Below are 16,610 nucleotides of genomic sequence, written 5' to 3'. Positions count from 1 at the left end.
CACCTTAGGGAGTGTTATGCAACACAATGCCACCACTTATGGGGCACACCAAAGAAAATAATACACAAAAAGGAGGTCATATACTCCCCTTTATATGTTAGCATATTTTTATACTAATACCTCAAGGATAAGAGAGAGATCCATATCAAGAAAACACACCTTGAACATGAAGAAGAGATACACAATAATGATGCATGCGTCCAAGTGAGTAACATATCCTTATGAATGATATACACACCTCTAAGAAAGGAAGGAATCATCACAAATCATATATATGTATTTAAATAAGGGTAAAGGGATCCTTATCAAGGATATGCATTTTGAAACAAAGAGAAGGGATCCTCATTGGGGATACATACCTTCCAAAAAGGCAAATATGGGGTAATTATTGTCTAAGAATACCTACCTTCTTAAAAAAAAAAAAGGTATCCATCCTAGCAAACTAGTTCAAACCGTATCTAGCAGCTTTCTAGTTCTATAATGTTAAAAAAAAAAGTACCATATAATGTTTAAAACTGGTTTGAGTGAATATATGCAACCAAGGAATCATAAACTCGAAGATCTATTTATTAAAGTGTAGGAAGCATATAAGTGAGAACTAAAGAGTATAGCAATGGGAAGATTAATAGATTAGTATGTATTGTGCAACTTTTAAGAATGAAATAGGTATTATATGTATATAATCTAAAATGAATGCATAAACATGAGAATGAATTATAAATTCTAGAGAATCCCTTAATTACATAATATATTCTAGCATCACATTTAGTACATCATCATAGAATTTATATATAGATTAAACTTATTGTATGGACATTTTCTTATTTCTAACGAGAGAAACTATATATGGTGAATGCAAGGGAGTTGAATATTTTTATGGATTTTTAAAATTTTAATTAACTTTGTATTTTAGTCTTCACATTGAAAATTTATATTTTCCTTGAAAAGAATTGTTCAAATTATATCACATAACACATTCTCATATCTTGATATAAGTAAACAAAAAGATCAAGAATATTTAGGAATATTTATCGAGTGCTTTTAATGAAAAGTGATTAACATGAATAATATACTTTTTCTAAAGAAAACTTTTTAAAAATGTTGTTCCTAAAATTACATGATTTTAACATAATATTTTATTAAAAAAATTTAAAAATAATTATAATTATAGCTAACTATTTTTCTATATGTACTTTAATTAATGTACAAAATCAAAATAACATTAAAATAAAATTATTATCTTAGAAATTAGATTAATTTTATAACCATTAATTTATATTCTTCAAATATATAATATTTTTCAACTAAATATATATATCTTTGATGAATAATTTTTAATAAAAAATTTAAAATATTTTATTATAATTTAAAAGGTTGTTCATTTTTGTGTAAGCTCACAAAATATCTATTTAATACAATTCTAGTTTATCACATTCTCTAAGTCAATTATGTGACTTTTATTTGTTGGGAAGAGTCCTTCTAAAAGAAATTTAGTGAATAAAATTTTTTATGTGACTTTCATTTTATTTAGTGGGAACAATGGTCGGCAATGACTAGAAATGCACACAACATTTGGTTTGATCATGAATACTTATAATTCATTGCCTATAAAATGTTTGGAATATGCAATTGAACATTCAATTTGCATTCATTCTTAAATCGACATGTCTTTGCCATCTTGAACAATGGAAAGACAAATGCATCACACAGTAAACTTTCTAATTTTGAATGGATAGTTTAGTTTTGTTGTGAAAACTAGTGGTTGTGTTTCTTCTAAATATAACAATTGATTGGTATGTGTTAAGTGAAATTTGTATTTAGAGATGATTATAAAATAAATATATTAATAATATTTTATATTACAATAATAGTAAACTGATTTTTAATGAAATATATTATTGAGAAATAAATAAGATTAATCAATTGATGTAAATAGGTGATTCTTAAATTTTTTTACATGCACGAATTTAAAAAATTAAAAAGATGAAGAAATCATTAATTGAAATATCAATAATCTAAGTGGTATCATAGTTGGGAAATTTACCAAGTCTAGATTGTGACTTTGTGATTGTAGAGTTAGGTTGCATCTAGCATCATGACAATAAGAGCTCTATGAAAGAAAAAATCCATACAAAGGGTAGTTGTAAGTTGATATAATATTTGTAGAGCACTTTTAATTCACTCAATACTTTGTAGAATTCTAAAATAGTTAACCTAGGCTCAATTATTATAGACAAAATATCATCTATTTCATCCATTATTTTTTAAATCTAATAGAATTACATACTTGTAATGAGGTAATATAATATTATTTTTAAAAATGGTTCATTCAAATCATTCAATGTTTCAATTAGCACTTTGTATTTCAAAAAAGATCCAAAGGTAAAATGTTGGAAGCAATAAAGAAAAGCCAAGTATATTTAATGGTCAAAGTTCTAGGAATCCAACCTATATAACTCTTGTTTGTTGGGATTACCATCAACCTTGTAAATATTTTGTGAGTAGTGACATGTATGCTGAGCTCAACCCCTTCGAAAGCCCATTTTAACCCACATACTTGATATTTATTAAATGGAAACCTGTATTTGCACATGGAACAAACAAGTTAGATAGAACATGATACTTGTTGTTTTCTCATTACATCTTTTCTACATTGATCTTCTCTATTCTGAATCTGATATAGCGGTGCATGCATAGTAGGAGTAGGTTTATGTATGTAAGAGTAACCCGAAGCTCTAACGAAATTATTTTTCTCTCTATTTCAGGTCATCTCATGGAGTGGACAACGGGATGATTGGATCTACGAAGCTGACCAGAAGACCCTTCTCCAGAATTCATCAACCTATTCAAGCAACGATGGGTTCTTTCTTTCCCTTCTTCCTACATTCTTCTGTTCCTTTTGTGTTTGCATTTCTATGATCAATGTGATCTTTTCTCAGCTATTCCCACGACTTGTGTGGGATCTTGTGAATAGTTTTCTCTTTATAAATAAAGATATATTACATGCAGATGTTTTCTTTCTTGATTCATATATTTCATATTGGAAATAAGATACTTGTATGGCATACATTTTTTTTAATAAAGATAGTAAACTTGGAAAAAAATTGTGTACCTTTTCTCTGCAATACATAGGACCTGTTGTAGGTCACCAAGTTTTTTAAGTGTGATAAAATTTTGGTAACATTACCACCTAAACATTTGTATATTTTTTTAATGGTTTTCTAGGTATTGTGTTTAGTGGAAAATTAATTATTATTTATTTTAAGTTAACTCCATGATTAAATGCATTTTAGTGAAAGCACTACTACTAATGGAAGGGTAACAAAATTTTGAATACTTATCTCGATTAAATATCACCTAGAATTTTGTACTACATTTTCTTAATTGCTTTGGCAGGTTTTGTCAATAGAGAAAACGTTAAAGTGTTCTTTATTTTAAAGTAAAATCCATGATTAAACATAATTGATTCAAATTAGTATCAATAATGAATGGGTAACCAAAATTCCAATGTTTGACCATTGTAAACATTACCTAAAATATTGTAAAATATTTTTTAAAACAGTTTAATAAATTTTGTCTTTAGAGGAAGTTTTAAGTGTTTTTTTAAATTTTGAAAGGAACTTCATAACTAAGTTCATTTGAGTTAAAGTAGTTCTAGTAGTATATGGGTTAAAAAGTTCAAATTCTTGACCAATGTAAATGTCACCTTAAATTTTATTTTAGATATTAATGGATGGGTAAGAAATTTTTCAAAGCTTCCAATCTTACAAACATCACGTACAAATTTGAGGCAATGTAGTACTAGTACTAGATGGGTGAGGAAAGTTTCAATGTTTCATTCCTATAAGGATTACATGAAATTTTGATCTACTATCTAGTAGGTTTGTCTTTAGAGTAAAGTTAAGTTTACTTAATTTTGAATAAAAAGCTATGGTTAAATGCATTTGATACAAAGTCGTGCTAGTAATGGATGGATAACAAAGTTTTAATTTTTGACCATGCTAAATATCATTTTAAATTTTGAGACAAAGTAATTCTAGTATTGGATAGGCAAGGAATGATCGAATGCTTCACCATTGTAAACATCACTTGAAATTTTGTATTATGTTTTTCATAATTGATTTGATAAGTTTTCTCTTTAGAATAAATTAGATGTTTTTTATTTTAAAAAAACTGCATGATTAAATACATTTTAATAAAATAATATTTACAATAAATGAATTAAAAAAATATAATATTTCATCGTATTAAAAATAAAAAAATCATAAATTGAAATTATTTCAAATCACTACTCCTAAAATATAAATGAATATATTTGACTCAAAAACTACTAAATTAAACCTTGTTAAAATATTATTTTCTTATCATTTTCTTTCTTTATCATTGAGATAATAGAGTTGTTCACCACACACCATCTACTATTTTGTTTTGGTAGATTTTGTCTTTACAAAAAAGAAAAAATTCTTAATTTTGAAAGAAACTCCATGATTAAATGCGTGAGTTAAAATAATACCTATAATAGATGAATAAGAAAATTTCCAATATTTCATCTTATTAAAGCCTAAAAATAAAAATAAATAACATGCTAATTAAAATGTTCATTTTCATAAAAGTGAATTTTTTTGTCAAATCATACCTTATTTAATGATAAAGTTTATATTGTAGGCATCTAATGGTATTGAGTTCAAATCTTCTACAATATTAACAAGAGACACAAAGCTTCGAGTTCCTATCATCAATATGGTTAGTTTAGAGTAGTTGAAAGTAGAGATGCAATAGAGGGGGAGAGGAAGACAGAGAACAATAGATAGAGATAGAGACAGGTAGAGGGAGAAATAGAGAGGAAGAGGTGGAGAGATATATAAGAGTAGAGAGATAGAGAGAAAGAGATAGATAAATGTGTGTGTGTGCGTGTGTGTGTGTGTGTGTAGAGAGAGAGAGAGAGAGAGAGAGAGAGAGAGAGAGAGAGAGAGAGAGAGGTATATATGTTGTTTGCTTTAATTTTAACAATAGCATGTCGAGGAAGCCCATGATGAGTTGTGCAATATGTATGAGAAGTTAGATTAAGTTTAACATTTAGGAAAGAAAAAAAATCAATTGTATTTTTTTAAAAACGTTTTATGGATATTAAGATCATTAGCTAGTTTTATTATAAGAAAAAACATTATTTCTATAAATCTAGATTAAACAAATAAATAAAAATAATTATCTAATAATTGAGCTAGGATGGATAATCGAAATTGAATTATGTATTATAACTAAATAAAGGGATAGGTGTACGTAGTTTTAGAATCAATGATAAATAAATGTGGTAGGTGTTGGTTGGAATATTTTTTCATTGTTGAAAGATTAATTATTTTAGTTTGATGAATGTTTCAAACTCTAAATTGAAATTATGAACCAAATTCAACAAAAATTATACTTCTTTTCCCTATTTAATCACATTAAAAAATTGAAATTAGACTTGTATAGTGTAGTATGTAAGCATTGGATGTGAAATTGAAAAAAATATTGTATAGAGAAAATAAAAAAACTATTCCCTATAACAGTGGGCCAAAATATGATTTTTTACTTCTGCATTTTTAATAAATAAAAATTGACTTGCATGTCATTAATTTTTTAGAACTAAAGTGTCTAAATATAATTGAATCAAACAATAACATAAGAGGACTAATTGACTATTAATTCATTAATTAATTAAAGTTTGTGAAAATGTATTTGTTAGAAATATTAAATTGAAAAGAAATAATTAAAATTAAGATATTATATTATAATATTATATACATCTTTTTTAGTAATATATTATTATTATATAATATTTAAATAAATTATTCTCATTATATTTAAGAAAATTATATTACTAAATTACATAAGGATTACCCCAATTTAACTTTTATATTTTTATATTTTCGGCAATGAATTTTCGGCTATAACAAGAATATTCCAAGAAACGGAAAAAAATAAAGAACGGAGGATTGCACTGGAACCGCCATGCTTACCCATCTCTATCTACTATGACCCCATGCAATACGGCAATGAAAAAAGGATTGTTTACCCATAAAATCAAATCATGTGCTATGATGATTTTTGTAGGAAACATATTTTCTTAATATAAAAATATGACTTTGAAGAGTCTACCTGTAGAAAAATAATTTACAACTATGTAGATGTGAACATTGAATATTATTTGGAAGTCAGTTTGCTATCGCCAACAATAGTAGCTTTCTAGAAAACGTCCTCAACACGCGCTGAACAGTCCGCTATTATCTGTCGTATCAATAATAAGAATTCGCCACGGCACCATTGGAATTTGGAATTGATTTGTGTATCATCTATGTTATTTGTGTATCATGTATGTCTTGACTTCCTTAACAAATTGGCCCAAACTTATACCTCTTTTTTGGAAGTCATGTTGAAATAAGCATGGAAATGTGATTTGCACATTACAGTGTTACATGGAAAGGCAAACCACAAATCATATTTAGTCATCTAATTAATTAATTTTGATCCAAACTAATCCATACTAAAATCTAATTAAGAACATCAATACAACATTACTACCACATCCTCATAAGATTATACGAACATTTATTAAAATTAGAACATACTAGCATATTGTAAGATTTTTCTTTTTAATTTATAATCAAAAGTTATCAACATCAAATTTGATAAGTGTCAAAATTTGCCAACATCAAATTTGATCACAAAACATATTTTAACCTCATAATACTTGCATTTCAATTACTATCACAATTAATTAATCTATAATTGATTTCTTGTTAGTATACAATTTATTGTGTTAGCTTAAATTATTATTATTTTTTATTAGATTTAAGAATAAGAATTACAAAAACCAATATCTGAAACATTTAGAAAAAAAGTACCAAAAGATGAAGATAAGCATGGTTGGGTGTGCGAGGAGAAGAAGAGTGTAATGTTGAAAGGGGAGTGTGTAGCAATGTGTGGAGACAAGGGAAAACCTATGTAAAGGTGAAGAAACGAAAAAATTAGTAACCACACCTTTTTAGACAACTGAAATGAAACAACAGCAATGTGAAATTTATTTATTTATTTTTTTGGAATCCGGGGTGTCCCACAAGAGATAGCCTATCGATTAATTATAATAATATATTGATTTGTAGTGAAATATATTATTGAGAAAGAAATAAGATTAATTATTTGATGTAAGTAGTCATTCTTAGTTTCTTTTATATGTATGAATTTAAAAATTTAAATAGATGAATAAATCATTACTTGAAATGTCAATAAATATGAATAGTTTTGTAGTTAGGAATTTTATCAAGTAAAATTTAGATTGTCACTTTTGTGATTGTTAATGTAGGTTGCATCTAACATAATAACAATGAGAGCTCTATGAAAGCAAGAAGCCATACAAAGGGCAGTTGTAAGTTGATACAATATTTATAGAGTACTTTTAGTTCACCCATTTACTTTGTACAATTTCAAAATAGTCTACCTAAGCTCAATTATTATAGACAAAATATGATCTATTTCATCCAATATTTTTTAAATGTAATAGAATTACATACTTGTAATGAGGTTATATAATATGGTTTTCAAAAATAGTTCCTTCAAATCATTCAATGTTTCAATTAGCAATCTGTATTTGAGAAAGGTCCAAAGGTACAACAAAATAAAGCCAAGTATATTTAATGGTCAAAGTTGTATGAATGCAATGTATATGTCTCATTTGTTATGATTAAGGTGCCATCAACCTTGTAAATCTTGTATAATTAATTATTCCTTCTGTTTGTAAAATTCCATAATGGAATATGTACTCACTAAGAAATGGTCTTATTTCAGCTACATTTAGATCTCAATACCTAAAAAGGGGTGTGGGAGCACTTACCCCCCACTACTGTTGCCCCTCCAAGATTCTCCCTAGCAGGGGTTCTAGGGTAGTTCTCCCAAATGGAATTTTTTAGAAAATTGCATTGTAAAATTATATAATTTTTTAGTCAATCTAAACCATTCATCATTAGGTCATAAAAATTATGGTAGGATTCATTTCCTTAGAAGGAAACACATTTTAATGAGGGCATTGTATTAAGATTGCGACAAGACAGAGAGTTCAAATAAAAGAATAGACAATGTTGAAATAAAGACAAAAAGTGAAGGGTGCTAGTGATGTATTGTAAACTCTATTGAAATTTATATAGACCAGTGCACATCTCTTCTTGTGTTTATTTTTTTCTCAAAAATATATTTCCACATAAATATTATATTTTTCATATATTCTTTTATTTCCTTTGTTTTCCCTAATTTGTTTTCCTGTTATCTCTATTTGGTTTTGCATTGGATCAATAATTATAATTACTAAAACTAGATTATCATTCTATAGATGTTTACCTTTATTTCAAACATTATTTACTTTGAAGAAGTTCATAAATGAAACTTTAAAACTTTTCTTCCATGTTCCTTTTCATTATTTACCTCAATCTAGTTTGTTTTTCTATTTTTGATCAATCTTAATTTTTCCTTGGCAAAGATTTTAGTCTTTACGATATTTCCTTTAAATAAGGGTTTGTGAACTTCATCCTATAGAGGGGAGGAGATGTTCAATTGCTCAAAAACATATTGTAGAAAGATCACCCACAAATCAAGATATTTACATTTTGAAATGGACATAAATTTGGTTGAACTATATTACTTGGTCCAAAAAAATGATCCTATAATATAACATATTTGTAAATTAAAAAAATATATTAATAAGAATCGTTAGAGATCAAAATAAATTATAATAAAACATAATAAATTTTAAAATAAAAATCAAATAATACAAAAAATTAAATTAAATACTATAATTTTTAAAATAATAAAATGTACAATTTCATCCCTTAAAATTACATTTTACACATCAAATTATTTAATAAAACAAAAACACTTTAAAAAAACTTCATATACACCGATGAAGAAAAAACACCTTTACACTAGAAAAGCTAAAACCAAGGAATCATTTTGAATTTCATATATTACCCCTTGAAATGTTTCTGTCATCATTAACACCAACAATTTCTAACACACCTCATACTAATAAATTTGCAGCGGCCATATACTAAAAAAAAACTTTGTCATTATACTAACAAAACCCTCTATACAGTTGTATCTACTTTCATCTATTAACCTCGAATACACCCATCAATAGCTAATATTACAACATCATAAAATTGGAAGGCTCTCTTTCTCACCCTCTTATTTAAAGTCAATACTCCAATCACAATAGAGAATCCCATACCATAACTCAATCCAAGTCCCACTGCCCATCCTATCATTTCACCATCTGAATTCTTTGCTTCACCAATTCTCTCAATACTTGTGCAGTTGCCATAGCCAGAAGAGTTGTTGCAGACGCTTATATTGGTAAATGGAATCCCACTTAGCTTAAGATTGCCTAAGTAGGACGACTCCCCAAAAGTTAGGAACTGTCCTCCATGGGGTACTTTTCCATCAAGCATGTTGTAAGATAGATTCAAGAACTCCAAATAACTCAGGAACTCAAGTTCTAAGGGAATGTTGCCATTCAACCTGTTTAGCGAGAGGTCCAGAGACTCTAGCTGATCCATGTGTCCCAATGTTTTTGGGATTCGGCCACTGAGATGATTCCTTGAAAGGTTAAGGGCTATCAAGCCTTGAAGAGATCCCATTTTAAAAGGAATGCTCCCTGATAAACTGTTGTTTGAAAGATCAATACATTTAAGAATAAAGAGAACTTTCACAAATTCAACATCCCAGCCTTTCCAGGAAATTGTAATTTTATTTGTATATCTAACGTCTTCCAAATGGTTTGAATTATTCTGCGATGCATTGACCATTGCAAGCAGGTTTGTAAGGTTGCTTGGAATAGCTCCTGAAAGGTGGTTGCCAGAAAGATCCAGAATTTGAAGATTCGGAAGGCCAATTACCTGGCGTGGGATACTGCCATGAAAATGATTAGACCTTAAGACCAAAACATGCAGCTGTGAGAGCTTTCCAATCCAGTGGGGAAGGGTGCCTTCCATATCATTATTTCCCAAATCCAATACTTGCAGAGATCGGCCTTCTGAAATGGATGAGGGAATAACTCCTCTCAAATGATTACCATTGAGCTTCAATGTATGCATGTTTGTAATGTTGCCCCACTCTGCTGGCAATTTACCTTCCAGATGATTCTCTGCCAAATCTAGAACACTAAGAGAAGAACAATTCCTGGTTAAATGAGGAGGAATGACACTGCTCAGCGTATTTTTTGAAAGGTCAAGAACCTGCAAATATGGAGTGCAAATAGAATCTGGAATCGCTCCGCTGAGGTTATTCCGCGACAAGGATAAGAACATTGCATTTTCAAGATACGCACCGATGTGACTAGGAATAGAACCATTAAACTGATTCATCGACAGATCTAGCAGATAAGCTCCAGCGAGAGGAAGATGAAGAGAACCTTCTAGGCTATTATTGTGCAAATCTAGAGAGTCAAAATACATGGGTAAGGTTTGTCTAGATGGCAATGACCCAGTTAATTGATTACAGCTAAGGTTCAAACTATAAAGGCTGGGTAAGTTCCATATCCAAGATGGAATATTTGTTTGGATACTGTTAGCAGATAGGTCTAGATATTCCAAGTCGTATTGGGTCACAAGAAACGATGGAATTCTATCTAAATTGCAAGAGCCTAATGCCAAAGCGGAAAGCTTAAACTGCGGAATCCATGTTGAATCAATGTTTACAGTTAACTGATTGTAAGAAAGATACAGGCTATCAAGACTAGTGAGATTATCGAATACGGAAAGGGAAATGAGGCCGCTTAAACTATTGGAGTGGAGCCAAAGGCTTCTTAAGTTAACAAGATTTGAAATTGTAGATGGAATCGTACCATTCAATTCGTTGGCATTAAGGTGAAGACTAACAAGAGAAGAGAGTGAGTCCAACGAAGGGGGGATTGCCCCTGTTAACTTGTTGTAGGACAGCTCCAAAGAAACAAGTTTAGAGAGATTGACTATGGACAGAGGAATCTCACCTTCAATTCTGTTATCTGACAGATATACACTCTTCAAGGACGACACATTCCCTATAGCAGATGGAATCTCACCTTCAATTCCGGTATACGACAGATAAAGACTTTCCAAGGACAACGCATTCCATATAGCAGATGGAATCTCACCTTCAATTCTGGTATCTGATAGAAGAAGATCCTTCAAGGACGACATATTCCATATAGAAAATGGAATCTCACCTTCAATTCCGGTAAGTCATAGATCAAGACTTGGCAAGGACAACAAATTCCCTATAGCAGATGGAATCTCACCTTCAATTCTGGTATCTGATAGATCAAGACTTCGCAAGGACAACGAATTCGCAATAGAAGCTGGAATCTCACCTTCAATTCTGGTATCTGAAAGACGAAGATGCTCCAAGCATGAGATATTCCATATAGCAGATGGAATTCGGCCCTTGATGGCTGTCCCTGAGAGATCAATGCTGGTTAGTGACAAAGAAGACTTTCGTTGTCCAATGAAAGAAAGGTCTCCTCCAAGATCGTAATTCCCAGAGAGATCAAGAGAGACCAAGCGCCCAGTCACATTTTCAAACCAAGCTGGTATATGTGCTGACAAATAGTTCTCTGATAGATCGAGATGAAGCAGAGAGGTGAGGTTGAGAAGGGAATTGGGAATTTGTCCTCCAAGCCCACAGTCAGACATGCTGAGTTGTTGAAGGTTGGATAGACTGCCAACAACTTCACCCCACTCTTTGTTTACAGAGATGTTCACTTCAGCAAGAGAGAGGTATTCCAAGCTCACCAGATTTGATAAGCTTTCCAAACTCACGTAAAATTCACTTACATCACCCAGAAAGGATTCATTTACATAACCAGCAAATGACAAGTCAAGAAAAGTGAGACTCTCCAACTTTCTATTATGGGGAGGACTGAATTTACCCTTGAAGAGGTTGTCACTGAGATCGAGGTGCTCCAACCGTGCAAGTTGGAACAGCGATGAACTGATGTTACCTTCCAAATTGAATCCACTCAGATCCAGTCGAGAAACATGGCCTGTGCGGAGATTACAACTGACTCCTCTCCACGTGCAGCAATTGAATCCGTGCCAGGAAGTTAAGAGTGTTATACTCATCTACAACTGCTGCCTTGAAATCCAGGAGAAGATTTCTTTCAGGGAAGGGGCATGCAATTGCAGGGGAAGTGAAGCAGCATAATATTGTTATAATTGCAAACATAGCTTCCATTGTTTTGGAAACTAAAATTCTTATTATCTTTACTTTGAAAGAAAAGAGATGATCAGAAATCATGGGAGACGAATGATGAATATATCTCTACAAAGAAAGAGTGTCACATCAATACTGTAACATTTTTGTCATTTTCAATGGGTGGAAAAGTCATGTGAAGGTAAGGCACAACAAATCCGAGGGTCCAATTTGAATGTGATGGGTATCGTGTAAAACAAGAATATGGCGTGTCAATATGGAAAATTAACTATGTAAATTGTGACTATATATTTTTCAATCCAATTATTTCCAACATTGACTGACAATTTTTATTAGACTTAAATCCTGTGCATTTCTTTTCCACAAATATTCGTATCGACCAGGAAAAGCTTTCACATAAAATTGAGATCACTGGAAAACATAGACCAGATCATACACCTCACACAAAAATGGAACATACTTAAAAAATACAAGAATAATAAAGAAATCAGGGGCACAAACTAAATTTTTGGAGTTGAGATGTTTTCAGGCCAAGCATTTTTAAAAAAAAATCTATGTTGAATATCAAGCAATTTTTTAAATTGTGGTTTATTCATTAACTGTTTATCATTATAAAATTATATAGGTAATAGAGTTTTGATAAAAAACTAATTTTATTTTATGATTAAAAAATTAAATATGATTATATAGTAATTAAATTCAAGTTTCTAATATATTTAAAAAAAAATTGTTTGTGAATCTCATATATTAAAAAAAAAATCATACATAGAGTGGAAACATCGTTTTTATCCAAACTCATCCAAGGATTGGCAACAAAATTTCAAATTGCTTTGTTTTAATTTTTTCTTTAATTTTGCTAATGTTTATATTTATCCATATTGTAATAGAAAAGATTGTATATTCATGTCCTCTTCTTTTATGTTTTAGGCCTAATTTGATTAGGTTATCTTTTAAGTATTGATTAGTATATGTCCTGACATAATTTTACATCGAATTTCAATGATTTTATCCCAATCTCATTTCATCTCCATGCATCTCAAAGGTATGAACATAATCAATAATCTCCACCATTAGTTGGCATGATTTTTTCATAGTCGGCGAAGAATTGATATTATTACTTTTGATTTTAACAATGGATATTTATGAATTGTCAGTTTGATTTTAACTGAGTGTGACCCAAAATTTTCATTAAAAAAAAAACACAATTAAAACCAAAAGTAATCATATCAAATCTCCACCATTCATCATCCTAGATTACACCCACAAATGCATAATTCATGTAGGTCACTTGCATACATGCATATTTGAACCTAACAGTTTAAATTGGATTAGATAATTTCATTCCTTTTTTACCATTATTATTCAATTAAAGTCTAATTTATTCCACATTACAACCTAGGTTATTGTTTGTAAGGACTAATTTCACTTCATTTAAATTATCATGAGATAATCAAAATAATATTTACATGAAAATATAATAGAAAGATCATGTAACATCCTAGTAAGGGCATCATTAGCTTGCAACATCATTCTAGGTGTCCTACATACTTTCTTAATGTCTTTAATCCTCATTCATTGCCATTAATTTAGTCTACTTAATGCACTATCTAATAAGAACATAACCCTTGCTTACTAAGTTCCTAGAAATGGTGTCTATAAATACCACCCTACTTGATTCATGTGGTACTAAAGAAGATTATGCACTAGTGTTTTTTTATTTTGATGAATAATAGGTCGTGGCCGAATAATTGTATTAATAAAATGAAAATACATGAAAGTTTACAACCCAATTCAGTGTGGGAACTGGTAGGAAAGAATCGGGTGAAGAAAAGCTCCAGTCTTGCCCAAGGAAAAATAATTCCTGGAAATAATCAGGTAATACAATAAATGGCCAGATGCCAATATAGAAAATTACAATTGATAATTCCTATCGAGAACACCATACTCGTTCCATTGCTGATGGATGCATAATTTGACTACAATGGAGTCATATTCTACTCATATTGAGATGGTGTTGTTCTGAGGAAGACATGACGAAGACCTCCACCTGAATCCTACAGAGTCAGATTGTCAAAACAGAAACCACATTCTTCCTGCACACTATTAGGCTAGTTTGAATTGAGAATTACGAGCAACTGTAACCCAAAATTGATAAATTCCCATGTTTTGTCTTAATACCAACACTTCCATAGATTTCCACTATGAGAACATACCCAAAGATTTCAAGACAAGATAGATCAATATACTCTCAAACCTTCCTGACAAAAACTTACTGATGTATCGAAGATGAATCAAGGTAAGGAAGACCCAAAGCAAGATTTAGTTGCCAAATCTAAGTATCCATAGCATAACCTAGTCTAGGGTCGTGATAGTCGTAGACAAATTTAGGAGACCTAACCACAAAAAACTAATAAAGGAAGAGAGAATCCCAACCTACATCTACCTACAAGAACGAGGATATAGACACGTTTGAATTGGAAATTTAATTTAAATCATGGTTATAACCAACTTGGGTTAATTGTAGATTAATCATGATCTAATGATTGGGGGGTTAAATTTTAAATGTGTTTTCAATTAATTTTATTAGACATGTGACTTCATCGTTTCCTTACAGTCATATAGATGTGAATTCTTTATTTATGGAAATCTTATTTACAAGTGATTTATGCATTTGATTGCTTTAAGAAAAGATTGCTTGTTTAGGATCTTGTGTTATAGTAGCTACAATCAAGTTTAAATTTCGTTGCAATTTTGGTGAGTTGTCATTTGTCTTATGACGTATACCATCTTAGTCTGGTGTCATTGTATAAACCCTGTGGATGTGAGCCATTGTGTGTTATGTTTCCAAATGGTCAATCCTGGGTTAGTGATGGTGAATCTTTCACCGATTGTATGCCAGGATTAGATATGGCTGTCAATTTTGCCATAGAGTTCTCATAGAGAGACCTTTCCTGTTAGTGTCCTAGGAGAGAGAGTGGCTTTCGAGCAGGGGCCGCACCCGAAATGGTTGGCAGGATAACCCCTTGAAAGTCAGTTAATAAGTGATAACCTAATAATTGATTAGGGGGTGGGTAGTTATTAATTTAATTAAGATATTGTACCTAGCACATGGTTGAGTGCTTGTATAGGCTCAAGGTGTTGTGGGAAGGCCTAGAATGGCAGACCTATGACCTTGTCTTCATGAAAGGTTGGTAGGGTCCGCATGATGCTTAGATGGACCCGGGGGTTTAGGAGAGGTTACCAGGATAACCCAGGATGGGGGCCAGGACCTATGGAGACCTACCTAGGGTAACCATCTTACGCCATGTGATGACACTCTCTCTTTAGGGTCACTAGTGTCTTGTGAGTTGAGTCACTTGAGTTCTGCGGATTCATGTGTACTGTTGTTCTTGCCTTATTTCTTGCTTGAGGGTCTTCTGCTATCTCCTAGCACCGTTGGGTGGTTCCATTATGGGATCACATGGTCGGGTGGTAGTACCACTTCCCATTGGATATCTTGGTCCTTACCTTCTTGCGAGGATCGGCTTCTCTAGTGGTTCTTGATTCATGAATCTTGTATCAGCTCATGTTCGAGATTATTGTACAGTTGTGACCATGTGGTCATTGTATTATTAAACTTTGTAACCTTGGCATTGTAACCTATGTTCTTAATTCGTTCTATTGAAGCTATGTAATTTATGGAATGTTGTAATTTGAAGTTCAATGGAATGTATGTTATTTCAGTTATCTTTCATCTTATGTATAAATGAATTATTGGAAGTATATATGTTGTAACTCTTTAAACCTATCTATTTGAAATCAGTTATGAATTTGAGTTAATTAATCGTTATTGTTTTTCCCTAATTTAGATGGATAATTGGATTAACATTGTGTTGTAGTTTGAAGTAATCTTCGTTGGTAACTCTTTAGGATGTCATTGTTAGACTTCTGCTTGTGTTATTATATGTGAAATATTATAATTAATGCACTTAATCTTTTAAAAAAAATTATTTCACCCTTTAGTTTCCTTGTAGCGTTGTTTTCCTTTAGGGTTTCTGGCGGGGCATTACACATATATATAAAAGAGCTTGCAATCATAACGATATAGATGATCAATTTTTACTTTAGATTTATATATAAAAGGTTTATACACTGAGATGCACCCGTATCAACAATGCAATGACCTTACACAATACAACAAGTAAGCAATAAATAAGAGATTTGAACCAGAGCAACCAAAGAAAAGATCAATGTTATTGGAATCAGTAAGGTAAAAATGAAGAAAGCATTCCGAGTTGTAGTCAAGGTCACAGTCAGAGTATCTTCTATTAATAAACTATTCACAGAGCAATCATCTTCATTGGAAAAGGCACAAGGTCATATCACATACAAAAAAGAGAAAAATCTATTAGATT

At 31.0% G+C, this 16,610-nt stretch overlaps 1 protein-coding gene across 1 annotated transcript; it reads right to left on the bottom strand.

Moving 5' to 3' along the window:
- Positions 1–9,140: 9,140 nt before the first annotated feature.
- On the bottom strand, positions 9,141–11,204 carry LOC131864176 (receptor-like protein Cf-9). Its single transcript, XM_059215194.1, has one exon. The coding sequence runs from the start codon at positions 11,202–11,204 to the stop codon at positions 9,141–9,143; it is 2,064 nt and encodes a 687-aa protein (XP_059071177.1).
- Between the last annotated feature and the right edge of the window lie 5,406 nt (positions 11,205–16,610).

Source organism: Cryptomeria japonica, unplaced genomic scaffold, assembly GCF_030272615.1.
Source record: "Cryptomeria japonica unplaced genomic scaffold, Sugi_1.0 HiC_scaffold_79, whole genome shotgun sequence".
NCBI lineage: Eukaryota > Viridiplantae > Streptophyta > Pinopsida > Cupressales > Cupressaceae > Cryptomeria > Cryptomeria japonica.
This window is presented reverse-complemented; position numbering and strand designations above follow the sequence as displayed.

Coding starts and splice junctions, on each gene's coding strand:
- LOC131864176 (XM_059215194.1), bottom strand. CDS start 11,204: ATGTCGTCCTTGAAGGATCTTCTTCTATCAGATACCAGAATTGAAGGT.